The sequence below is a fragment of the Nuphar pumila genome, chromosome 4, assembly GCF_984573655.1.
Source record: "Nuphar pumila chromosome 4, dmNupPumi1.hap1.1, whole genome shotgun sequence".
Taxonomy (NCBI): Eukaryota; Viridiplantae; Streptophyta; class Magnoliopsida; order Nymphaeales; family Nymphaeaceae; genus Nuphar; species Nuphar pumila.
In genome coordinates this window covers 7,381,941-7,409,029 of record NC_143252.1, presented here as the reverse complement: position 1 = coordinate 7,409,029, position 27,089 = coordinate 7,381,941, and the positions used below count along the sequence as shown (strand labels likewise).

General features: G+C 37.7%; 2 protein-coding genes across 3 annotated transcripts in view; one reads left to right on the top strand and one right to left on the bottom strand.

The window, feature by feature from the left end:
- Nucleotides 1-317: 317 nt before the first annotated feature.
- LOC149839220 (transcription coactivator) lies at nt 318-11,367 on the top strand. Its single transcript, XM_090003952.1, has 10 exons — nt 318-431; nt 549-638; nt 887-991; nt 1,458-1,559; nt 4,325-4,409; nt 5,997-6,063; nt 6,403-6,447; nt 6,981-9,359; nt 10,033-10,249; nt 10,843-11,367. The coding sequence occupies exons 1-10, from the start codon at nt 318-320 to the stop codon at nt 11,365-11,367; spliced, it is 3,729 nt and encodes a 1,242-aa protein (XP_089860078.1).
- A 1,863-nt stretch (nt 11,368-13,230) lies between these two features.
- The window catches only part of LOC149839219 (PHD finger-like domain-containing protein 5A), a 29,687-nt gene continuing 15,828 nt past the window's right edge, over nt 13,231-27,089 (bottom strand). For both annotated transcript variants that reach the window (XM_090002387.1, XM_090002384.1), the window contains exon 2: nt 13,231-13,916. In XM_090002387.1, the coding sequence (XP_089858513.1) occupies nt 13,554-13,886 (333 nt within the window). In that variant the 5' untranslated portion in view covers nt 13,887-13,916 and the 3' untranslated portion in view covers nt 13,231-13,553. The remainder of the gene's footprint in view (nt 13,917-27,089) is intronic.

Here is a 27,089-nt window from a genome sequence, read left to right as displayed (position 1 = left end):
AAACGGTACCAGGATTTTTGAGAGGAATACATTTGTCAACGTTACACGTGGCGATTTAATAGAAGAAAACTTATTTTCAAGATCATCAGAATGTCAAGCACTAATATCCTTGCAATTCATATCGGCCACCTTGCCGCTTCATCTCTCCCGCCACAAAATTTAGATTCAAATCGATCTGCAAACGACGTCGTCATCATCATTCATCATTCATCATCATCTCTCTCTCTCTCTCTCTCGTAACGAATGATCGCAACAACAAGCGATCTGTTTTTATAGGGTTTTCATCTAATCATCCCAACCCCCAAAAATTAGGGCAAATGCCGGAGCGCCAGTCTGCATTTTCCGACAGCCACGATTCAGATCCCTCGGGGTCTGTCTTCCTCGGCGTGCGATTCGTTCTCTTCGGGTTCGATCCTCCCGATGAAGCTCGGGTAAATGCCCTCCTCCCTGATGCTCTATATTTTTTTTCTCTGAAAAGAGTCGAAGATATTTTTGCCAAGATCTTGTTGTCTCCACGCACTAATCGGTACCTGAATCTGTGATTGCAGTACCGGGATGAGCTTGTGAACGTCGGGGGAGTCGATGTCGGGCGGTATGATTCGAGTTGTACGCATGTCATTGTGTATGACCTCACTTGCGTACGTCTTCTGCCCCTCTTCCTGAAGGTTTTCTGAGCATGATTTGTTGTTTTGAAACCAGATTGCTTGTGCGAGAGACCGATTTGTTCTCTAATGGGATGTTTTGCTCATTTCATGCCCTAGTCCGAATATCTCTAGACATGATGCGAAAAAGGGTTAGGTGTTGGGGAACGTTTTTATTTGTGCCACTAATCGCAGGTATCTGCGGGAATGAGTTTTTCACCATCCATTTTTTTCATGATTCACAGGATGATCCGGTATGCATTCGTGCGTGGCGTGATGGGAAAATTGTTGTCACAGAGTTGTGGATCAATGATAGCATGGATTTCGGGGAACTTGTTGATGCTACCCGTGTATGTGTTTCTTTCTTTTCCTTTCCCCTATCAGGATTTTTTGTATACGTGTTCCTTTATTCACAGGCAAATACCTTCCCAGAGACATGCACAGACACATAAACAAATAAACGAATTATAAAAATAAGTGTTGGTCCGAAAAGAAAGAACAAAGTGAATGTTTGGAGAATAATAGGAATGCTGGGTGGTGGGTACTCATGTGTTCCTTTTTATGCTAGGATGATCGACCGAAAAAGATTTCCATGCTCCTGCATGGATTCCAATTAAGGGTGCTAGAGCTTTTATTGGGTCTCATTTTCCTGTCAATCTTGGAGATTGGAAAGCAAATTGTGCCTGTCATGCTTTATCTTTTTCACCAATGGCTTTTAAACCGTTTGATCCCTATTTGGTTATTTAAATCTTAGCTCAACCACTGAGTTGGTTTATGTGGTATATACTGGATAATGATGTTTTTTTTTGTTGACAGATTTTATATAGGCCTGTCAAAGATTTGAGTGGGATCCCACGTGCTAAGTCAATGTGCATTTGTTTGACTGGTTATCAGAAGGAAGAACGATATGATATTATGGTATGCTGCTGATCATTTATTTGCACATTTTGAACTCTGTGTTGGTGATCCACATGGGTGCAGTATGGCATGATAACTTTATGACTGTCAAGCTTATTTTAGTTTTTTGTTTTGGTATATATTATTATTTTAGAGGGTGAAATTTGCACTTTCAGATAGTTAATGAAGGGTTCTGAAGTCACCTAAGAATTGAATGGGGAAAAAGTATTCAACGAGTCTCTTTTAGATGCTACAACGCATTCACTGCACACATAAAAGACTCACGACCTCAGTGGTTTAGTGACGAATTCATGATAAATATGAAATGGTGGACTTGCAGGTAAAACAAAAAAGCCATAGTTCTGAAAGTTTGGTTACCAGGGAATGATAGTCATGTATAATTCAATACACTGTTGCATCAGAAGGAAGATATGCCATAGAGAGAGCTTTCTTAATAGCTTCTCTTAGCCAAGGATTTCGTTCAAAATGAAGTACAATTGCTCTCATGGTAACATCAAGACTGGTCTAGCTATAAAGGCATATGAAGAAGAACACATACAATTAGCATAACTCGCACCTGTAGTGAAAATTTATTTTTTCTAGGTACACATGATATGTTGGCTGTACACAATGAACCTACTGTAAGTATTAAATAATTTAATTAGTTCATTATGTAAAGGCTGATATTAATGTTGACATCCATTTCTTCATGGAACTGTTGATGTATCTTGCACTGTTTTGCATGTACACAGTATACTCCATTTTCATGTACATATCTCTATCCTGGTACTATTCCTAAAGCATTGTAACTAAAGTTGGCCGTATCCATATTGAAATTGTGATAGAGAACTTGTTAAATCATGCAATCTTTAAATTTTGATTGAATTGATTGTTAAATTTATTTAGGTTTTCATTTGCCATTGTTCCATACTTTGAAGTGTTAAACATTGTAAGTCCCTCGGATCCTTCTTGTTTTGCTAGAGGGATGAGATTCTGTTAGGGGCCGTTTGATTGCCCAGAGAAAATATCTAAAGAAAGAAACTCGGCAGAAAGGATGGGGCCGACTAATTTTTCTTGAACCCAAGAAAATGCAAATAAATTTGTTCCCAGAAAAGGTGTTCAGTTTTGATAGTTTTTTTTTCTGGAGAAAGTAGAGATCTAATTTTTTGTCCAACAAGTTCTCTCTGTCACATATTTCCAAATGATTGTCCCTCTTTCATATTAAAGTAGTCAAAAGAGTTTCTTGGAGTTATTGGATAAACCTGTCTTTATGACAAATTTGTCCATGGAGAAGGATGTCTCGAGTTGTCAAAAGGGCCTTTAATGAATATCCATTCTCGATGTTCTATAGACTCTCATAGAGTTCTGAGAAAGTATCTCCAACAAGATACTACGAACAATATTATAATATTCTTGAAAATAAATGCGTATACAAACGCCCAACAAGAACACTTGAAACACTTGTGCACACAATGCACAAATACGAACCCAAATGTCATAAGTTCCACTAACACAAGCTTTGGCTATAATCCCAAAGCGTTTCAAATACAAGGGGAGAAGCCCTTATTTATAGGGCAAGAGAGAGCCTTGGGAGGGTCTCCACACATAGTTGTTGGAGCTCCTCCAATGGTCACAAATGTGACCGTTGGAGGGGGTCCAACGACTAGTGTGTTGCCCCCCCCCCCCCCCCAAAGGTAAGGTACATTGTACAAAATAATAAAGAAACGATTTAAGGAAAAAAGAAAAAGAAATTGCAAAAATAAATTACAATCATATTCAAGAAATTGAAAATGCATAAAAAGACTAAACTACCCCTATGACTACTATTAGAAGAAATATATATTTTATATATATAATAAGTAGATACATATATATATATATTAATATATGTATATGTATTACTTTATATATATATATATATATATATATATATATATATATATATATATATATATATATATATATATATATATATAAAACATTACATGATTTGATTACGTAATTTAACAAGTTCATGGTATTTACGATCAAATTTAACATATTAAATCACCCACTATTGCTTTTCAATGTTTTCATGCAAACAGAAATTCAACCCTTGATGATGTAGGTCCTTTTCCTCAGGGAAGGAGTCCTTTAGTCAAATCACAATCACAAAAATCTGTCATTTTCTTAAATATTGCATTTTAAGGTTTTCCATTCAAAGACAAAGAAGCACCAAATATCATTCTAAAAGGGGAAAACTTCAAAATGCGTCCGTCACAATAACATCATGTCACAAGAGAACCAAACAGTACTATTTTCGTTGCAAATAGGTGAAATAGAGCCTGGAATTTTTAGTTTTATGATCTGTTGCACTGAAAGAACTTTTTATCATTTTAACAGCTGTTTAAAACTGGAATAACCTTAGGATTTGTTTAAAGTTATTTCTTATTTTCAGGTAGGCAATGGTATCTAACAAGGAATACAGGCTTTTATTTGCTCTCAAAAGTAATGCTATAAGGGCCATGGTAAACTTGCAGTAGTAGTGTAAGCATACCTTTTAAGTGATTTTACTTCTCATGTTATACATATGGAATATACATGTTTCAAGCATAAATCTTGGGATAAGTAACTTTGCACAGTTGATTTTATCCTGACTTGTGATTGTTCTAAAAGTTATCATGCATGTAAAACATCCTAACAAATATATCAAAGCCTCTTTGTACCCGTCAATCTAATATCTCATATTTTATTCAAAGTTGGCGTGAAAAGCTGACTGACTGGTCCATTGTATTCATTTCTCTCAGAAAATGGTAAAATTGATGGGTGCTCAATTCATGAAGGCTTTGGTATCAGGCAAAGTGACCCACCTTGTTTGCTATAAATTTGAAGGTGAGATTATTTTATTTCAAACATGCTAGCTTCAGGTATATGTTTCTTTGTGGTATGTTTCTTGCATTTGATTGTTGGAAATCTTAATCTTCTGCAAATCCTTATTATGAAAGGAGCTTGTGCATTGTACTTTGTGGTATGATTATTGCATTTGATTGTTGTAAATCTTTATCTTCTGCAAATCCTTCTTACTAAAGGAGCTTGTGCATTGTATTTTGGATAGTTCATTTTTCCTCCTGTACCATATAACCTCGTATGTTGGTTGTAATGAAAAAAAATCACCAAAATGACATTGTCTCTATATCTACATCCTTATCTATGTGTCATAGATTCAAGAGTTTTATTTCATATCAATTGAAGCATCTATCCTGCACTTCCCAAGAGCTTGTGTGGATTCGGGAAGTGCAACTTAAGGAACATTTGTTTATCCAAAAACTTGAGTCTTCGTCTCCAAATTCTCTAATAGTAAATCTTTTCTGCTATGTAACATGGACTCTTCTAACAGGGCACCGCACCCGTGTCACACCCACACCCAGGCGGGTGCGACACTTGGACACAACTTCCTTTGTGTTAGGTGAAGTCAACCACATTGAGGTCCATTTCTATCCAAAAGTAGATTCAGTTACCCATAATCAAGTCAATTTTTTATCTATATTATATATATAAATACATAAATGCACACACATACACATAGTGTTAACTTATATATATACCCTCCCCGCACCCAAGCTTTTTTAAAGTGCCGCATCTGCACCCGTACCCACATCCACACCTGCACCCACACCTATGTGACATAGCTTTTCTGCTTCACATGCTTTCCCCCTCTTATATTTCTTGTGTATTTTCACAAAAGGCTCCTTGTTTATAACTTCCCCGATTTCTACTTTATGAGAAGCCGTGTATCCCTATTATCTCCTTGCTTCTGTCTTTTGCCGTTCATGTTGATGTTTTCTCAAGTGTCTCTTATGTCAAAGAATCTAAATTGTTATTCTCATTGATCCTTTCTACTTATGGTAACGTGGAGTGATAGTGTTTGATGCATAAAGGGAATTTTCTTTGTTTTGCCTATTGTTTTCCTGTCATGGACTTTAATTGAAATTTCTAATTGTTATTCATCATACGTTGCATATCCAGTTAAGGACTTCCACCTGTTGCTCTTCCCCCCCCACCCCCCACCCCACCCCACCCCACCCCACCCCACCCCACCCCACCCAAGAAACTGATTATTTGAACGTCTTAGGATCTTTCATATCTTGCTAATAAGATTAGCCATGTGTACACATGCCCAAGAATATCCTCAGTTGTCTTCAGCAGAAAATAGTAGGAAAATATGTTTTCACAAATCCTATGCTCATGGGTATCCCATGCTACAAGTTGGAGTTAATAGCATGGCTTTATTCTCTCTTTTTTTAGTTTGTTCTAATTTTTTTCTGCATTTGATGACTTTCATAACTTTACATGATAAGGATTGAGTTTCCTTTCTATAGGGTATGTTCATACTATTGTCTTTCTGTGCACTTTTCTACTCTAAAGAGACTACAATGGAACAGATATTTGAATTAGTTGGAGCTTTTTTTTGGGTGACAGGTGAAAAGTATGACCTGGCTAAGAAGTTGGAAATTAAGCTGGTTAATCATCGCTGGTTGGAGGACAGGTATAGTGTTCCCTATATGCCTCTTTAGTGTGTGTTTGATTCCTGAGGGATCTGTTAGGACGAGATACTCGGATGGTTGGACGAGAGATCTGAACATCTTGCCCTCACTCCCTTTATTGCAGGGATCTAAAATCCCTGAAATAAAGGAATTTAAGATCCCCTATTTGATAGATTTCAGATCTTGGCTTGGGGCCCCTGCCACATCAGTGCCCCCATGCCACCTCAGATCTGTGGATGTCAAATGCACCCTTGAGGTTTTGTTATTTGTATAATTGTTAATTGTTGGAGTTGTGTGCTTTCTTATTTCCTCTTTGCTAATAAACACCATTGAACTTGCAGTTTGAAAGCATGGGATATCCTTCCAGAAGATGAATATAGTAAGAGGTGTGGTACTCAAGTTTCCTGAAAATGTTATATACTGATATATACATTTTCTCTATGCGGCCTTTTTATAGTTTCTGGTTGGTGTTGTGAGGTATTTATTAATAAACATGGTGATACTCCTTGGTAACTTAATTTGCAATTATTTTGTAAAACTAAATTACGTTGTCCATAGGAAATTGTAAATATGTCTCTGCTATGTTATAATGTTTTCATGGTTTTAGTATTTCTTTTATTTGTGTCACTGCTAATCCCTCCTGCTCTTAAGAATCTAGAATGACATGTTTTCCCAAAGATTTGTGCAATATCATTGCACTTTCTGTTCTTCATTTTTTATTATTATTAATTTTTGTTAATCTTCATCTTACAGAGTAGCTAGGTGCAAAAATATCCTGTGTTTGTTATTGGTTCTTGTCGAACATTTGTTTTAGTAGAGAAACATGTACCAAAATGTATTCTTATTAGTATATCCTCGTTTCCAATTGGTACATGGTTATTTCCAAATTGATTTCTATTTTACTTTTTGGATATGGCAGTAGCTGGGAGTTGGAAATTCTGAATGCTGAAGCTCAGGACTCTGAGGAAGAAACTGAAAGGATGAGCCATGCTACATCCATGGAACAGAGAAAGGTTGGTGCAGAAAATAGTAATTTGAGAAGTAATACGAATAAGAGATCTGGATATGCAATAGCAGTTGGTGAAGGATTTGGGATGCGACATAATGTTGAGGCAGTTCAGGGTTTATCATCCACACCTAACAAAGTACTATCAAATGCTCCTTTGATGTCTACTTCAAGAAAAAATACGCCTGAGAAAGCTGCTGTAGATGGTAGGGTTCCTGATGAGATGTTAGACAATCAAAATATTGGAGCTTCTTTGGTAGAAGAGAATGATACTGTTGTGGAACACATCCTTGAAAGAGCTAGAACCACAGATTATGATGAAAGTGCAGGTTTTAATGATTGCAGCAAAGTAACATCTGGAATAAACAATGCTTCAGATAAGAGAACTGCTGCACAAAATTGCTCATGGAGAACATTAAGGAAGTCTTCAGTTTTGCCAGAAGAGCCTTCAACTAGGTTAAACATTCTTCCTCAAGATCCATATGGAAAAAACATAATGAAGGATGCCAACATTTTACCTTCAATGGCAGATCAAATTACTAATAACTTTGATGAGTTGCATGTTCCACAGATTAATGAAGAGCTTATCTCTGATAAAAAAGGTTTGTTAAGTGTGAATCAAGTTTGCGTTATCTCAGTCAATGATGTTGCATCACCAAGGGGAGAATATTTTGACAAAATGAAAGCAAAGTCAACTAAACGTAAAGCATTGGAGACTGAGCTTGCAAGTTCTTACAGTGGGACAATTGATGAACCTATTTTGATGGTTGATCATTCTGAAAACAATGCATCCAACCCTTTGACAAATCCTCCTGTAGAAACTGCTGAAGATAGACGGGCTGATCCAGCCATAAAGAAATTGTTATGTTTCAGAAGAAATCCTGCTAAGCGACGCGCTGCATCTTCAAGAAGCCCTGTCACAGAGACAAATGATTCACCCTCGCAAGTCAAGCTTGTTGGCTTTCATACGGATGCTGTGCAGACTACATTGTCAGATGAAAAGATGGACGGTTCCAATATGGCTCCATTAGAAACATATATTACCAAAAGTGGAAGCCTACTTGAAATGGACTGCAAGACACCCACAAAGTCATTACGGTGCATAGAATCTGAATTTCCGTCTAATCTGGCAGGTGAGAATTCCCATATGAGTAGATCATCAATTTCGTTGAACAGACAAGATAATGAATCCAAAGAACCTAATCAAGGTGGAGAGGCATTTCCATGTAATAATCACAACTTTTCATGTGAAAAATTTCAAAATGGTGGTAGTGCAGAAACACATGACAATGGAAATGCTGAGATGAAGGGATATACTTGTAAGAATTCTTCCACCAGGATGACCAAAAAGTTGGTAGGGAGGAAGAATTATATCAGTAGATCTAGTCTATTTACAGGGAAGCCCCACAAAGCCAAACATGACTTGTCTCCTCATGAGAGGTATACCACTAATCAAGCTACAAACAGTGTGGAGGAAAGACAAGATGATGCTGTACGTGAAACAATGGAAGGAAAGAAAAACATTGAGATGGATTTGGTTTCAACAACTGGTAGTGCACTGCAGGTTGACAGAAAGAATGATCAGTCAAATGTGCAGAAGTCTTCAAACAAGCTGAAGCAAAAAACTGAAGTTGTGGATGAAAGTGACATGATGGCTGAAGATAAGGAAAATCAGTCTACTAAAAATAAACAGCTGAATGCTGACAATGAGAAACCTGAGAGTGGGAAGTATGTGCCTAAGCATACGGACGTAAATATACAGAATGATGCTGAACTTGAAAGAGCGGGAATGGAAAATATTGAGATGGATCTGGCTTCAAATGCAAGTAATGTGCAGCGGGTTGACAGGAAGAATGGTAAATTGAAAGTGCAGAAGTCTTCAAACAAATTGAAGCAAAAAACTGAAGTTGCAGATAAAACTGATGTGATGGATGCAGACAAGGAAAATCAGTCTACTGAAAATAAACAGAAAAGTGCTGACAATATGAAACATGTAAGTGAGAAGATTGTGTCTAAAGTTAAGCAAGTGAATATACATAATGATAACATTCATGCTGAAAACAAGGTGGGATCAAAAGCGGGTGAAATGTCAACAAGTAGGCAATCTGAACCTCAATGGTTTATATTGAGTGGCCATCATTTTCAGAGGAAGGAATTTCAACAGGTCATTAAGTGCCTGAGAGGCAGAATTTGTCGAGATTCTCATCACTGGTGTTACCAGGCCACACATTTTATTGTCCCAGACCCTGTCCGCAGAACAGAGAAGTTTTTTGCAGCATCAGCTGCTGGAAGGTAACTTTCATTGACATCAATAACTTGAAGTTGACAAGTTTTACATTGGATTTTTTTTGGATATGGAAGTATCATTATATCTAGCAATCTATATACCATGGTTACTTCTGCAGGCCCCCATACCTGTGCTATACTCGTGGACACTAGTATCGGTACTGAATAATTTTGGGTACAAGTCGATTGTGTTTGGGTCCTAAATCAACCTATTTTATTCATTTTCTGATCCGGCCAACTTCTGGTCAGTGTATAAGATCAACTGTATTACATGGTAACCGTATACTTGTTCATTATTGTTAATTAAGTATACAATTTTGAAATATTTTAGATTTTTTACTTCATGGTTGATAGTTAATAACTTTGTTTATAGATGATTTTGCAAAATTAAGCATAATTCTGCAGTCATATAGATGTAATTACCTCTGTATTCATCCTTTTAAAATGTTCTTATTGTACACTTCATGCCCATGTCATACCCCATACCCATAAGGCATACCCCATGTGACATAGGTGGTTGTCTTGGCTCGTTTATTCTTGTGAATGTTGTCCCCAATCAAAGAACTTGGAGTTCCTTGTAACACAATTCTACTTTCGAAATTCCAATTTGGTTGCTTAATAAGTCTCTGCGTAAGATTCTTCATAGTTAATTATGAAATTAACAACTCTATTAATTCAGGTGGATACTCAAATCTGATTACCTGACTGCCAGTACTCAGTCTGGGAAGTTCATCGAAGAAGAACCTTTTGAATGGTACAGGAATGGTCTTAGTGAGGATGGTGCAATTAACCTGGAAGCTCCAAGGAAATGGCGCCTACTAAGGCAAAGGACAGGGCATGGTGCATTCTATGGAATGAACATCATCATATATGGAGAGTGTATTGTCCCATCTTTGGTATGCACAAGCCTCATCTCACTACACTATCTTTTCTTATTGTACTTGTCTGATTTCACAGTTTTGCTATTGTTCGACATTATTGCTTCGCACTTGGGAATTATAGAAAACACTGTTTTTCTGGCTATCAAAATCTAAATTTTTAGATTGACAAATTATGAAAATATTTAGCACCTTGTTACTGATGTTTTACAGCAAAGTACTTCAATTTCCATCTACTAATTGGAAAATGTTGCTGTTAGCCTGTTAGAGCATGTAAAATGATTTGACACAACCCTATTGTTGCAATCCAACTAGCGCCTTTGGACCAAATAATAGATGTCCATAGTTCTTCTTGGTCAGTGCCCACAATTATATGATTTATTTGTTTATTCTTCCAATTGGCTATAAAAAGATATGCTGTAAAATGGTTGTTTTCACCATATTAGTACAATACACTTTGGAAGCATTTGTCAAGCATTTTATTTGTTTTATTTTGTCCAATAAGATACAGAAGATGTAAATGAACTGAAAAGGGAAAGTTTACTCACTCATGATCTTATGCCCATTGTTCTTCTTGCTGTTGTGGTTTCCTAATAGCATGTCATATGCAGGACACACTGAAGCGTGTGGTGAAGGCTGGTGATGGGACAATTCTAGCTACCTCCCCTCCTTATCACCGTTTTCTTAGGTCTGGTGTGGATTTTGCCATTGTCAGCCCCAGCATGCCTCGCGTTGATGCATGGATCCAGGAATTCATAGCCCATGAAATCCCATGTGTTCTTGCTGATTATTTGGTGGAATTTGTCTGCAAGCCTGGCTATTCCCTCGACCGCCATGTCCTCTACAACATGCAAGCTGCTGCTGGAAAATCACATGCAAACCTTTTGAAGAAGCTGGAGGAGGTTGTTGAGGCGCCACCAGAGGAAGATGACATTGTGTGCTCAGTCTGCATTTCAGGTGATAGAGGACAAGTAATGCTCATTTGTGGGGATAATGCAGGCAAAGCAGGTTGTGGGGTTGCAATGCATATTGACTGTTGTGATCCTCCGCTTGAATCTGTATCGGAGGACGACTGGCTTTGTTCAAAATGTAGGAATACCTCTGTCAAGAAGAGCTCTGTTCTGAAACACAAATGATCTGTTTGTATAAATTGATGCCTCATTATCTTTCTTGTATCAGCCTTCTTGTCTCCCTTTTAAAAAATCATCTTAGACAATGTAAAAATATGGGACTTGTTTATGTTTCCTAGGAAATTAAAATAAAAAAGGTGATTTTTTTTAGGAAATGAGCGCCTTTGACACGTAGAAGCATATATGACCATAGCCGTGTTTGTTTCATTCCCATGGAAGAGAAAGGTCTTTCATGGAAAAGAGAAGGGAGTTCTAAAAACTCATGCCGGTTTAGCCTTTTCATGAAAGTTCTTTCATATGGAGGGAGTTATGAAGGGATTTATTCATGAAAGAAGCAACAAAATGAGAAAAATTGGAGTCCACTTGTACTATTATGGCACTTTCCTACCATGGCGAGAAAGAGAGAGAAAGGGATGCTAGTTAAGCAATTTTCTACCAAAATTATGGTAAACAAATGGGCCCATATATTTTCGGCAATTTTTTTCTGCAACTTTTTAGTCTCTGTAACCTTTTCCATAGTTAAAGTTCGTATTTTATTTTCCATTAAAAAGAGGACGTGGTGTGAGCAAAAACTCATCTCGTTGCCTTGATCATGGATGATGAGTAATTCAAACTTTAACTAATGACCATTAAGATATACAGATAAAAATGCCACAAGTTTTTTTTAAAAATTTCTTTTTCGATAGAGTAGAAGGGAAAACCCCAATCACCATCTGCACATTGGCTGGCCTCTGGTTGGTAAAACCCTTGAGGTCTCCCCTTCCTACTGGGGAGTAGGAGGGATGCCACCTGTGGGTTTTGAACTTGTGACGCCTAGTCATCTCGGCAAGTCACCCCTACCAGATGAGCGGAGCCCTTGTTAAGCATTCTTTTTGTTTTTTTTTTATCCTTCCTCGCACTTGGACTATTTCGTCATACCACATGTACCACCCAGAGCAGTTAGGGTCATATTGTATATAATCGACCCTTGACTATATTCAATTCTCACCGCACATCTCACTTAAAAACAGTGAAATATGTGTGAAAAGATCAGGTGCAAAATGATTGCACAAATATTTGTGCATTAAGCATATGATCACCTTCCATCTTGGGGACAAGGCCTGTCAGGTGTGAGACCCAAGACCTGATGGAGGGCCGTCGGGTGTTTAATGCACAAATTTTTTGTGCAATCATATTGCACCCGACCCAGACTCGAGATATGTGGGAGTGGGGCTCTAGGGATGGCAGTGGACAGGGGCAGGGGACAACGTCTCCACCCCGGCCCTGTCTCAAAATCCGAACCTCTCCATGCCCGCACGGGGATGAATTTTAACCTCCACCCCTGCCTCCATCCCCGTTTCATGTCCTCCATCCCCAGTCCAAACGGGGGGTGAGGCAGGGCAGAGCATGAATCGAAATGCACTTAAAGTGGAGCTCAGGATGAAATGCACCCTCTAGGGAGACTCCACCATAAAGACACGGCCATCTAGTCATGGATGACCATTATGCAGCTCCAAGATGAATGGTTATCAACATGGTTGCTGATACCGTTTTATGGGGAAGTTATAAGACACAATGCGCGAATGGGCAGGTTGATGCATACAGGGATATGAATGCACACTGTTCTGTATGAAGTATTAAGTATGGCTCATCTGAGCTGTTTTTGTAAAGTGTGACAGACAAGTGAAACAGTTATACTTTTTGCAACAAAAATTACTTTAAGTCACTAATCAATAACCATCATCTGCAACTAGCCTTCATGGAAAATAATGCAATTTGAAAACATCAAGGAATGGCCATCATGCTTCGAGTGCAACTAATCCAGTTTCACACAGAAGAAACAAACAAAAAAGAAAAGCACAATCAAACATGAATCCTAAATCTTTTCCCTTTTATTTTTAGTTAATGCTCGTATAACACCTGAATCTGAATGGATCCTGTAGTGTTTTTAAGCTCTCAAAGGAACTGAAACAAACTGATCATATCATTGTGCATTTTTTATAACATTAAAAATGTAGAACACTTTCTAAGAACACAAATGACATTCTTTAAAAAGATCGTGCATTATATGTAATGATAATGGCGTAAGTCTCATGTGGCTGATGACAGTTTTCAGCTCTAAGCAATTTCAAGAGAAGAAATGCCTCAACCACAAAAGCTTCAGTTTGTCTTCTGCAAGATATGATCAAGGTTAAACTCAAGTCACAATTTTCTCATCTCTTTTTGAACCCATATTTCTTTCGTTCATAGAACAGATCAGTTTTTGCACTACCCAAATTGACAATCTTGGGACATCCATCTCTGTCTTTCTCTTGTTGGGTGCATTCCTTGCAATAGTATGCATCGGAAATCCCTACGCCACCACAAATCACGCACCGCCCTTGGAAAGAACCATAATTGCATTCATCACAAACACGGACTAGTGTACAGGGACGCACATATGAATCACAAATTACACACTTTCCATCACACTTCTCGCACAGCCGGCCAATGGCGATTCCTGGTTGCTTTCGACACATTATAAGATCAGGATGGTGCTTAGCCATGTCTCACAGTGCTCTCTTCTCAGAATGTCCCTGAAACATAGTTGCAGGTATTAATCATTAATGAACAAAACAAAACAAAACAAATAGGTATAAGATGACGAAATACAAGCCATCATAAATTTTAGAAAACAGTTACCCTGTCTTGCAACAAGGAATATATCTAATTTGTAGAGTACCTACTAAACCATTTCAAAGTTGTGGAGACTAGAGGCATAAACATAACATCTACTCCCTACATCCAGTCCAGAAATTCTGACATCTAAGCTATTATGAGAAACACATATCCCCCTCCTCATTGTCATTTGGATCTGATAGATTCATGTGCATAACAGGAATGGTTAGGGTGCCTTCACCAATGGAGTAATGCCCTTCCAAGGGCCAATTTAACCCATACAGATTATGGTTGATTGAGCATATGTTACAATGGTCAAATCAAAGGTATGAATCAGAGTCCCATAAAGTTGGCAGAATGTTGGCTGTTAATTACGAACTGAGAGACAGTGGTGTTGGAGAATAGCATGAGATGGTGTTTCATGATAGTGTGGCAGATACATGTGAGGCACATAGGAGATAATATCTAACAGGCTAACCCTGGACACAGCCTGCAAATGACGATGGTGAACTTCCTGTATTAGTTGAGGATTCTCAAGGTAATACACATACATTCACTCATTGCCACCACCACTATATAGATTGCCAATTGTTTTTTATAGTGATTTATGATATTTTGAAAACATTTGCATTCTTGATATACCATAATATCCTATAAAATTGTCTTAAATTGCTTAATTTTCAGTATTTTCCACTTCATCATAGTTCAGCAAATGAAAAGGTAATCTTGATCTTTCGCATATGTTGCCTCAGAAAATTTATTTAAGGGAATGTTTGGTAACGTCTCATAAGATTCAGACTCTAACTCAGGCAAATAAGAGTCGTTTTCTCATTTACGTGAAAATCAGAATCACAAAGGGCCTCTTGTGACTATGATTCATACAACTCCAAGTCAAATTTGATTTGAAGTCACATATGGCCCAACAAACCAAACTTCCCCTAAGTGATGAGACTTCTCAAAAGTTGGAAAAAATTGTTCATTTTAGCATTCTATAGGGAAGCCACTGATTTCATAAAGCCACTAGAGCACATAGAAAACATCCTTTGGCAAAAAGAGAGGTACTTAATCAAAATCCCAGTTGAAAATTTTGAGCAGATATAAAGAATTAAAGATACAATATGTTAGCTCCTTGTCTTGCATGGAAAAGAATACTTCACTAATTAGAATTCTCCATGGCATCCTAGATACATGTTCTAGCTACTCAAATTGCTGACAATATCATTGCAAACTTTAATTTCTCAAGTATATGAAGGCTTATGATCACCCATGCTCAACTTCAATTTGTAATTTAGCTCTTGTTGACCTCTTTGCACACACAAACATGGTGGGAGATCTAATGTATTAACAAGCTATTCCAACTAAAAATATATTCTTTCTCATGACCATCCCCCTGATAACCTTCATGGTGCACAAATTCTGATTAAGGCTTCACTCCATTTTAAGCTACTGCTTGTGGCATTGGCTCACATAATGATCAGCTTTTACACGGTAGGAAGATTATCAAGTTTCACTTGCACGAACAAGTCACAAACATCAGAGCTGTATGCGTTATCACTAACCTATACTCTAGATACCAAAGCAAAAGCTGAGGCAGACCAATATTTCCTCTAGCATGATTGGTAAGACCATAGTCCACGGTTGGAAAGGGAGAGGAATTTACTAGGGTTAGGTCATCTTGGTTCTCACAGAAAAAAAGTTCTGGAGGAAGATGAGAGCTTTTTTTATCCATACTTATGTTAAAATGTACTCCATATATATATATATATATATATATTACATCAATACCCGATAGGGGTATTTTTGTAATTTCACATAGTTGTTTTAGAAAACAACTATTTTTATTTTTTGTTAAAATGTAATTTCTTTTTTTTATTTTTTGCTTTTCTTTTTTTGTATTTTTTAGGAACCAAAAAGGGCTCCAACCATAGAGTTGTTGTAGCCCCCAACAATCACAAATGTGACCGTGACCGTTGGGGGCTCCCAATGACTCCATGGGAGCCCCCTTTTGGGCTCTTCTTTTGAGCCCCTTGGCCTTCCTTTTCCTTCCACTCCCTCTTGTATAAATAGGGGTGAACCCCTTGTATGTATGCATTCTTGAGAGCTCTCTCTCTTTTCAATAAGAGACTTTTTATATTGTTGCCTTCTTAAAGGTTTGTGTTTGTATTGTCCCTTAGTGGACTTGTGATATTGTCTCTTTATTCATTGTTGTAAGTGCTTATAAGCACTCTTTATATTTTCGCAATATCTCATTACATGGTATCAGAGCCACTCGGTTCTTGAAAGAAAAGTGTGGTACGTATATTTCATATTTTGTGTATCTCTTCTCTTCTCACTTCTTAGAAACATCATGGAGGCAAAGATCGACCTATCCTTCAAGCTTAATGGAAAGAATTACATGATGTGGGCATCGGCAATGAAAAACAACCTCAAAGGAAAGAAACATTGGGGTTTTGTCATGGGTACCGTTCCGGAACCTAAACTTATGCTCACAAAGAACGAAGGAGGTCAAGAAAAATCTCTTGAAGGAGATGCTTGCCTCAAGGCCATTGAAAATCAACAGAAAGAAGTGAAAGATTGGGAAAGCAATCACGCAAAAATCCTTGCGTGGTTTATGAACAATGTTGAACTCAAGGTATGTGCTAAAATAACTAAATTTTGCCGGGCCAATGAGGCTTGGTTCTTTATGAAAGGTATGTATACCCAAAAGGATCTTGCAAGAGCGTATTTTTTGCAAGAAAATATTAGAACCACCAAAGAAGGTGATTCTAGCATTCAAGACTATGTCACAGGGATTCGGCTAGCAGGGTGCCGCACCCGCGTCGACGCGACTCGATGCGGGTGCGGCACCGGGTGTGGTCAACCCGATCCTGGGTGCGTTGACCGCACCCAGGATCATTAAGGTCCATTTATTTTTTGGATTTTTTTTTTTTAAATTTTGCCCAAATGGCTGCGATTTTTTTTTAAAAAAAAGTATGCTGACAACAGCTGTCTGTCAGCTGCAAAATTTGAAAAAAAAAAAATGCGCCTGTTCCCCCGACCCCCTTTATTTATATATATATATATATATATATATATATATATATATATATATATATATATATATTACATTTTTGCCCCTGCCGCAGCCCCACACTCGGGTTTTTTGGAAGTGCCGAATCCCCGCACCCACGCCCGCGCAGGCACCCGCACCCATGTGACATAGATTAAAGACTATTATAGTGCCTTAAACCCACTATGGGATGAATTGACTCTTTTAGAGCCAAAATGGATTGCTATGAACGATGTTGAATTGAGACAAAAACAAATGGAACAAGAACTATTGTTTCAATTTCTTTTTGGGCTACGTCCCGAATTTGAGCAAGTGAGATCCTCACTTCTCCATATATCTACTTTCCTCCAATTGAGGATGCCATTGCCGAAATCACTCAAGAGGAGACAAGGCTTGACATGAGTAAACATGTTGATGAAGTGCTTGCGTATCCAAACCCGGCAACAATGTAAGAACCTATAAACCTCCTCACTTTGGGAAACAAGGAAACTATAATGGAGGAAGAAAAATGATTGTTTGTCATCATTGCTATGAGCCGGGTCACATCAAACCCGCTTGCCCAAAGCTTAATGGAACTTTCAAGCCTAAGGTGGCCTCTCTTGAAGAAACTACCATCAAAGAAGATGAAGACAAGAATGGTGACCTCAAAGAAACTCTTGGGCAAATATCTATGGCTCTTCAACAAATTCTTAAAGCTTCTTCCTCCACATCGGGTGCGGCTATTGCTTTTACATCATCACCCGATACGTATTCTTGGATCCTTGACTCCAGAGCCTCTTTTCATATGACCCCCCATGAAAATGCACTTGTTGATGTTTGCACCAATTCAAAGGGTTCTTGTGTCTCTACGGCCGATGGAACATTTTTAAAAATTTCAAGTATTGGCCCTTTTAAAGACTCAAATTTTTTGTGTTCCAAAAGTAAGAGTTGTTCCCAAACTAAATTTAAATCTCTTTTCGGTCTCCCAAATTGCCGACCATGGATGTGGAATATCTTTCTCATCTAATGGTTGCTTTGTGTAGGATCTCCGGTCCAGGAAGCAGAACCTTCCCACAAATTATTTTTGTTCTTATGTCCAAGAAAAAAATATGGAAACTTGGCATAAAAGACTTGGTCATCCAAGTTATTCCAAAATGTACCTTTTTCCCTTTGAAAACAAATTTTGTAAGGAAAAAGAAATTGATTGCAAAGATTGTATTTTTGGAAAAATGAAGTCTATTCCGTTTTCAACTAGAATTTTTCTTTGTTCAAGACCATTTGAATTGGTGCATTTGGATGTCTAGGGGCCTTCTCCGGTCATGTCTAAAGGGGGCTATTCTTATTATGTTACTTTTATTGATGACTTTACTCGGTATGTTTGGATTTATTTTCTTAGTCATAAGTATTTACTTTCTTTAAAGATTTTCATAGAAAAATCCAAAATCAATTCCAAAGTAACATATCTACTTTGAGAACCGATTCCGGTGGTGAATATTTATCTCATGAATTTCAAAACTATTTAATTCAAAATGGAATTTGTCATAAAAAATCATGTCTTACCCTCAACAAAATGGCCTAGCAGAAAGGAAATATAGGCACATTGTAGAAATCGCTAGAACATTACTTGTCTCTAGAAATATTCCAAAGAAGTTTTGGGCCGAAGCTGTTCTAACCGCAACTTATCTAATCAATAGAATGCCCTCTTCTAAGTTAAAAAATGTTTCTCCCTATGAAAAACTCCTTAAATTTTTACCCGATTTCAATCGTCTTCGCATTTTTTATTGTAAATGCTTTGTTCTATTGCATAAGAGAGATAAGTTGTCTTCAAAAGCAATTGAATGTGTTTTTCTAAGATATAGTGAAAATAAAAAAGGATATAGATGTCATGATTTTAAAAATGATAAACTTTATGTTTCAAAAGATGTAACATTTCTAGAAGATGAGAATGGTTTTGATAAAATAGAAGAAACAAATGAAATTGATTACATATTTTTATATGATCTTATTGATGACATACAAAATGATTCTCTTGAAAGCATAGAAGATACATGTGAGGTGTCCAACCTTGATATAATACCCTCAAATGATAATGATGCAAATATGAATGTATACTCAAGAAGAAATCAAGAAAACCCTATTAGTGCCCTCGAAAAATACTCCCAAATTCTTGAGTCTACAGAGGAACCACAAATTAGACATTCTTCTAGAATATCAATACCACCAAATAGGTTTGTATCCTATGATTCTTTGACACCCAACTATCGAGCATGTTTAATAACCCTACATTCTTATTTAGAACCTGCTCACTATAATCAAGCTAAATCTATACCACGTTGGGTTGAAACAATGCAAGTTGAACTAAATGCACTAAAAAAGGCTAATACTTGGAAAATAGTTAATCTACCCCCACACAAAAAACCTATTGGGTGTCGCTGGGTTTTCAAAGTCAAAACTAAAAGCAATGGATCTTTAGAACGATATAAAGCTAGGTTAGTCGTTAAGGGATACTCACAAGAATATGGAATTGATTATAAAGAAACATTCGCTCCCGTAGCTCGAATGACTAGTGTCAGGACTTTAATAGTTGTTGCATCAACCAAAAAATGGCCTATTTATTAACTTGATGTAAAAAATGCTTTTTTAAATGGAAGTTTAAATGAAGAAGTTTACATGGATCCACCACCTGGAATTAATATTGAGCAAGGTCAAACTCTCTGACTTTTAAAAGCATTGTATGGCCTTAAACAAACCCCTAAGGCTTGGTATGATCGTTTAAGTGATATCATGATAAAATTAGGATTTTACTCTTGTTATACTGACACTGCTCTTTTTGTTGAAAATGCAGGTACTAGTATTGTTATGTTGTTACTTTATGTTAATGATATGATTATCACTGAGAATGATCAAAATAATATTGTCGATGTTAAAAATATGTTAAAAAAATAATTTTGATATGTCTGATTTAGGTTTTCTTAGATACTTTCTTGGAATTGAAGTTGCATATTCTTCTCGAGGATATATTTTGTCACAGATGAAGCTTGCTGCAAATATATGTTTTAAGTCTGGCATTTCAGATGATAAAAAAGTAGAGACTCCCGAGGTTATTAATGACAAATTACGGTTGGAGGATGGGGTTTTTCTAGAAGATCCCACACCTTAGAGACAACTCATTGGGTCTCTCACCTACTTAACCATCACCAGACCAGATATTACCCATGCGGTTCACTCAATTAGTCAATTTCAGCATGCTCCTACAACTGTGCACATGAGTGTTGTTCTCCGGATCATTCGTTACATTCGGAACACCACCAATAAAAGGATATTTCTATCCTCCTCTTCTTCCTTGAATCTTCTTGCTTATACTGATGCAGATTGGGGAGGTAATCCTAATGATTGAGTCTCAACTACTAGTTTTTGTGTCTTCCTAGGGTACTCTTTGATTGTCTGGCGATGCAAGAAGCAACAGAAAGTTTCACTATCATCTACTGAAGCTGAGTATCAGGCTATGACAACCACAACAATGAAACTTGTATGGCTTCGCAGTCTGCTTAAAGACATGGGGGTTGATATTACCGAAGCTTAAAGTTATGTTGCGACAACAAGAGTGCCATCTATATTGCAAGCAATCATACCTTCCATGAGCGTACCCAACATATCGAAATGGATTGCCACTATGTTCGCGATGAATACTTATGAGGAACAATTGCTCTACCGTATGTCACTTCAGAATATCAGTTGGTGGACTTCTTTACTAAAACCCTTCCAGCTCCCCGCTTCATGTTTCTCCTTGGCAAACTTTTCGTCATTTCCCTGTAAAGTTTGAGGGGGGGGGGGGTGTTAAAATGTACTATATATATATATTACATCAATACCTGATAGGGGTATTTTTGTAATTTCACATAGTTGTTTTAGAAAACAACTATTTTTATTTTTTGTTAAAATGTAATTTCTTTTTTTTTGTTGCTTTTTTTGTATCTTTTTAGGAACCAAAAAGGGCTCCAACCATAGAGTCGTTGGAGCCCCTAACGGTCACAAATGTGACCGTGACCGTTGGGGGCTCCCAACGACTCCATGGGAGCCCCCTTTTGGGCTCTTCTTTTGAGGCTCTTGGCCTTCCTTTTCCTTCCACTCCCTCTTGTATAAACAGGGGTGAACCCCTTGTATGTATGCATTCTTGAGAGCTCTCTCTTTTCGATAAGAAGTTTTTTATATTGTTGCCTTCTTAAAGGCTTGTATTTGTATTATCCTTTAGTGGACTTATGATATTGTCTCTTTTATTCATTGTTGTAAGTGTTTATAAGCACTCTTTATATTTCCGCAATATCTCATTACAACTTATTCCTTCATGATGTTAACTTTCAACCTTTTCTTTTTGCCATGATATCCAAATCCACACATGTAACAACTTCAGCCTATTGAAGAATATCTCGTTTCTCTTCGCTTAGCCAATTAAAGCATTACAGAACACCCTTTTGAGATGCAAAGCAGCCAGTTGTTCATTTTCATCTCCTAGAGTATTATTATATTTGAAAACAATTCTGCAGGCTTGTTCAAAGTTCAAACCATCCCTAAACTGAAGGAAAGGCAACAATTGTCTTACTATTCTGCCTAACTACTCCAGAAGACCCTAATCCTACTCGTAAGAACACCATGTAATGATTCATATTGCAAAGTTATCAAATATATGAAGCTAGTCTGAATTTCACCAAAGAAATTGATAAGAAAATGTGATCTGAATTAACATAAATCATCACTCTACTAAAGGCCAGTAAATCGCATGACAAGAAACTACATGAAAAAATGTGATACAATGGATGAAGAGGAGATTAAACAACTTGCTTATCTTATCAAACAAAGAATCATGCAAACATATGAGATATCAAAGATCGCAATGTAAAGCGAATAAACTGAATTTATGTTGGATTGAGCGCAGCAGAAGTGATCAATCAGGTGAGCCATAAATCAGTCAGCAAAGAGTGCGTCTCAGCTGGGAATCAACAGGGCCAACCCTCAAGGGAGATATTCTCAAGAGTCTGTATTTTTCACTGTATTTTCAGGACTTTTTCAGATTTTATCGTGCTTTCCACATCCCTTGAGTCATCACCCTGCAGAAATGGTCCACCAAAAAACATGGTCCACCTGTTGTGTGTGTGTGTGTGTGCTATTTTACCTTAAACCAACTTTAAACCTTGGTAAAAAACCCTTTTATAAAACAATTGTGCAGTCAAAAGCTGAGGTTGGTAAAAGACAAACAATAAAACTCCTCCACACAGTTAGCGGATTTGATCAGGCTCCACTAACTGTGTGGAATACGGGTGAGGGCTACTTGGCCATCAACCTTATCTATAAGGCTAACAATGTCCCACTTGGCCAAGTGAGCCAAATCATAATACAATGGCTTACTCCCACTATCTAGGGCTTCTCCAATTGTATCAACTCTAGTTATATGAGGTTTCGTCATCAACTAGATCATATTTTCTTAGGCATATCTTAAACCCATAAATGATACATGTTTAGAAAATAATTCCTCAAATATGCCTTTTGTCAAGGGATCGGCTATCATATCAGAAGTTGGCAGATAACTAACTACAAATTCATTCTTTTCAATCATGTCATGAACATAATGGTATTTTACAGTTATATGTCTGCTCCAGTCTTCATCGGGCTAATAGCAGCCTGAATATCACAATAAATTTGTATTGAGTCGTCAACTATATCTAACTTTAAATCCTTAATGAAGTGGTTTATCCACACAACAAAAGTAGTAGCAACATTGCATACAACATACTCCGCTAACTGTGTATGCTGAGCTACACAACCCCTGTTTCTTGCAAGGCCAAGAAACTGCTCCTCCACCAAAAAATAAATTATAACCGAAAGTGGATTTGTTGTAATCCTTCCCACAAAATCAGCGTTGGAGTATCGAGTTATTTCCAATTCATTTGCTTGATAGCATAGCTTTAAATTTCTTGTCCTTTTTAAAGATCAAAAAATTCTTTTAATTGCTTATCAATGTGACTAACTAGGATTACTCTAGTAACGGCTAACGAGACCCACAACAAAACTAATATCCGGTCTTGTACACATGGCATACATCGAGCTTCCAACAACTTGAGCATAAAGGACATTCAATCTTTCCTATCCATCACCCGGACAATCATTCCTACTCGACTTAATCCCTTTAACCACAAGAGTACTCACCAGTTTACAATCATTCATAAATTTTTTTTTAGTATATGATCAATGTATCTTTCCTGACAGACATAAAAGTCTAGACTTCCTCTCCAATGTAATCTTTATTCCAAGAACATAGGATGCCTCTCCCATGTCCTTCATCTCAAACTGTGAACCTAAGCATGACTTGGTTTTGACGATTATCTCAATGTCGTTTCCAATAAAAAAGATGTCATCCATATAAAGGGACAAGATACCAAACTTGCTCCCACCTTTAGAAACATAAGCACAACGGTCAAGTTCATTAGCCACATACCCAATACCAGTAATGGCTTTGTGAAACTTCAAATACAACTGTCACGGTTGTTAAACATATTTGTCTTATAGATATTAATATGTATATACATTGTATGTGTATATATACATATATGTCTTTCATTAGCTTTCATATTAGGTTTTCTTTGTACTTTTTACTTTTCTTTTATTATTTTGTAATAGAGGCATTTTTGTCCAGTTTTTTTATAGCCGTTGGACTAGCCCAACTAGCGGTTGGGGTAGTCCAAAGGCAAGTTAAGCCTCTCTTGTTCCTCTTCTTCTTGTATATGGGAATCTCTCCCATATTTAATATGCATTTTCTTAAGCATTTCGAGAGTTAATAAAATTATATTTTTTATAGTGTGTTCAGCCCTTAGTGGCTTGTGCTCATGAACACTATTGTGCTCAACCCATTAGGGGCCTTGTGATTGTGCTCTCTCTTTCTCTTTCAATTTCATTACATGGTATCAGAGCGAATAGGCTATTGATCCTAGTGATGGACCATTGTGGTGATCGCGCCTCTTCCTATAGAACGTGTCCAAGCTTCAAGTGACCATCCTTCATTATCAACTCTCTCTTGTTCATTATGGAGAAAAAGTTTGTGTTCGTCATGCCCATGAAGTTGAGTGGCTCTAATTGTTGTATTTGGGCTTCCATTATGGAGAACCACTATGATTCTATATTAGTTGATGTTTGATGATGTCTTATGCAGCTCATAGAGACATAAATGCTTTATATGTGATTTTATGGTTGTATTTTATGCAATTTGTTATGATTTTTTTTAGAATGTTTGCAATTTTTTTTCTTTATCTTTTTAGATTTTTTGAAACTTTTTTATTAAAAAATTATGAACTTTTACAATACGATACGATACGTTACGTGTCTAACTTTGGGCTCGACCGATACGGGTAAGGATATACTACTTACAAACTTGATATTAGCAATTCATGCATTTCATGAATCTTCTATAATACAAAGAAGCCAAAAACTGTCTCCATTGGGTAGAAGCAATGGAGGAAAGAAAACTATAGGATGTAGGTGGATATTCAAAGTTAAAACAAAGAGTGATGAAACTTTAGAAATATATAAGGCTATGTTAGTGTCCAAATAAAATGCTTAGGAATATGAGATTGATTATGAATAAACTTTTGCATCGGTAGCTAGAATGACAAGTGTTAGGACTCTCATAGCCGTAACTTTTATTAAAAAATAGCCGATTTACCAATTAGAAGTCTTTCTTAAAGGGGATCTTAGTGAAGAAGTGTACAATGACCCTCTAGCTAGGCTTGATGTTGGGGAAGCCAAAGTACTTTGACTTAAGAAAGCTTTATATGGTCTTAAACAAGCCTCAAAGGCCTGATATGACCACTTTAGCAAAATCATGATTGATCTTGGTTTTATATCTTGTTATACTGACACTGCTTTTTTTATCAATAAGGTAGGAACATGTATCATTATTTTACTTTAGTAGATGATATGATTATCATTGATAGTGATAGAAAATGAATTGAATTTATTAAAAATATTCTTAAAGAAAAATTTGGATATGTTTGATCTTGGTTTTCTAAGGTATTTTTAAGGTATTGAGGTTGCCTACTCCCCTCCAGGCTATGTTTTGTCTCAAATGAAATTGGCATTTGGGATTGTTGCTAGGTCTAGGTTGATAGATGAAAAGGTTGTGGATACTCCCAAATCATCAATACTAAAATAAAGACCAATGGTGTAATTTTTCTCCAATGAAGCTGAGCAACGGGCAATAACTACTATGAAAATTGTGCGACTGAAAAATCTTTTAAAGGATATGGGCATCAACATCTCTACTTCTACGAAGATGTGTTGTGATAATAAAAATACCATCTACATTGCAAGCTGTCACAGGGACTCGGCAAAACAGATGTCGCACCCGCGTCGACGCGACGCGACGCGGGATCGTGTGCGGGTGCGGCACCGGGTGCGGTCAACGCACCCAGGGTCATTTTTGTCCACAATTTTGAGCGAAATTTTTTTTTCCCCCCGATGAAAAGGAGGAGGATTAGGGCAAAATTTTTTTTTTGCCCTAATCTCTCCTCTCTCTCCCCCTGAGCTCGAGCTCTCCCATCGCCGCCCCAGCTCTGCTGCCCCCAGCTCCGCCTCCCAGACTCCTCCTCTCGGCTCCTCCTCTCCTTTCGCAGGTATGTCTCTCACTCTCTTCTTGGGTCGGCTGGGGAGGGGCCGAGCACCCCCCCCCCCTCTCGGTCTCTTGTTGGGTATGCAGGGGAGGGGCTGAGCCTCCCCTGCTCCCTCGTTTTTCGGCACAGGAGGGGCCGAGCCCCTCCCCCATCTACCTCTTTTTTTGGGTCGATTGGGTCGACAGGGGAGGGGCCGAGCCCCTCCACTTTATGTTTTTCGTTTTTGGGTCGACAGGGGAGGGGCCGAGCCCCTGCCCTTTATGTTTTTCTTTTTTGGGTCGACAGGGGAGGGGCCGAGGTGGCTTGGTCTACCTACTTGACCATCTCAAGACAAACCATGTATGGGATGTGCCTCTTTGGGTTCCCTTCATCGCCATCTTGATTGGGTCCATCTCATCCGCCCTTGGGATAGCTTATGGGACCCTTTCTACATGTTGGTACCCAGACAAGGAAGGGACACTCATGGGGTGGGAAGAGGACCAGAAGAATTGGAGTATGCTTTGGAGGGAGGGTGAGGGCACCACCAATAGATGATCCTCCTGCATGCTTTCTACACATAAGAGATCACACTTTTCCTAATAAATTGTTGTGTTTTCCTTGCTGTTCATTGTTTGCCGCTGCATTTAGCCTCCCTATAGGGTCTGGCAAAACCAAGTAGGTTGAGAAGGGTGTCTTTCAGATAAGGAACTGCAGTTGCCTCTTTTATATGGGCAATATTTTTAATGTGTTTTTAATGAGTTTTTTTAAAGGCAAGCTGGGGTTAGACAGAACCTTACGAGTTATACAACTATACCATTGGGTTTTCAACCTTTCAACACAAGATTAAGTGTACTAGCCCCTCCCCTTACGAGTTAGTTCTTTTATGCAATACTTATTTGATTGATATTTAGGTCAATTTATGTAATTGCTTTACTTATTTGATTGATAATTTGATATTTAGGTTGATATACTGCATGCATGATGAATCATATTATGAGTTTATGACAATGTTTACTGTTAAATGTTAAACTGTTAAAACTTCAAAATTATATATATATATATATATATATAATTTTTTTTTTACATTTTTGCCCCTGCCGCACCCCCGCACCCGGGTTTTTTGGAAGTGCCGAATCCCCGCACCCGCACCCGCTCCCGCACCCGCACCCGCACCCGCACCCGCACCCATGTGACATAGATTGCAAGCAATCATACATTCCATGAGCAAACAAAGAACATAGAGGTGGATTGCTACGATGTTCATGAAGAATTCCTCAAGGAACTATTGAGCTACCTTATGTGACATCAGAATATCAAATTACTGATTTCTTCACTAAAGCCTTGCCATCACCTCACTTCTCTTTTCTTCTTGACAAACTGTCAGTCATCTCCTTACCAGTTTGAGGGAGGGTGTTAAATATATTTGT

Excerpts from the sequence above, each read along its gene's own strand:
- LOC149839220 (XM_090003952.1), top strand. The coding sequence starts at position 318 with ATGCCGGAGCGCCAGTCTGCATTTTCCGACAGCCACGATTCAGATCCC. Across the intron at positions 432-548 it reads ATCCTCCCGATGAAGCTCGG|TACCGGGATGAGCTTGTGAA; the intron begins GTAAATGCCCTC and ends CTGTGATTGCAG. Across the intron at positions 10,250-10,842 it reads AGTGTATTGTCCCATCTTTG|GACACACTGAAGCGTGTGGT; the intron begins GTATGCACAAGC and ends TGTCATATGCAG.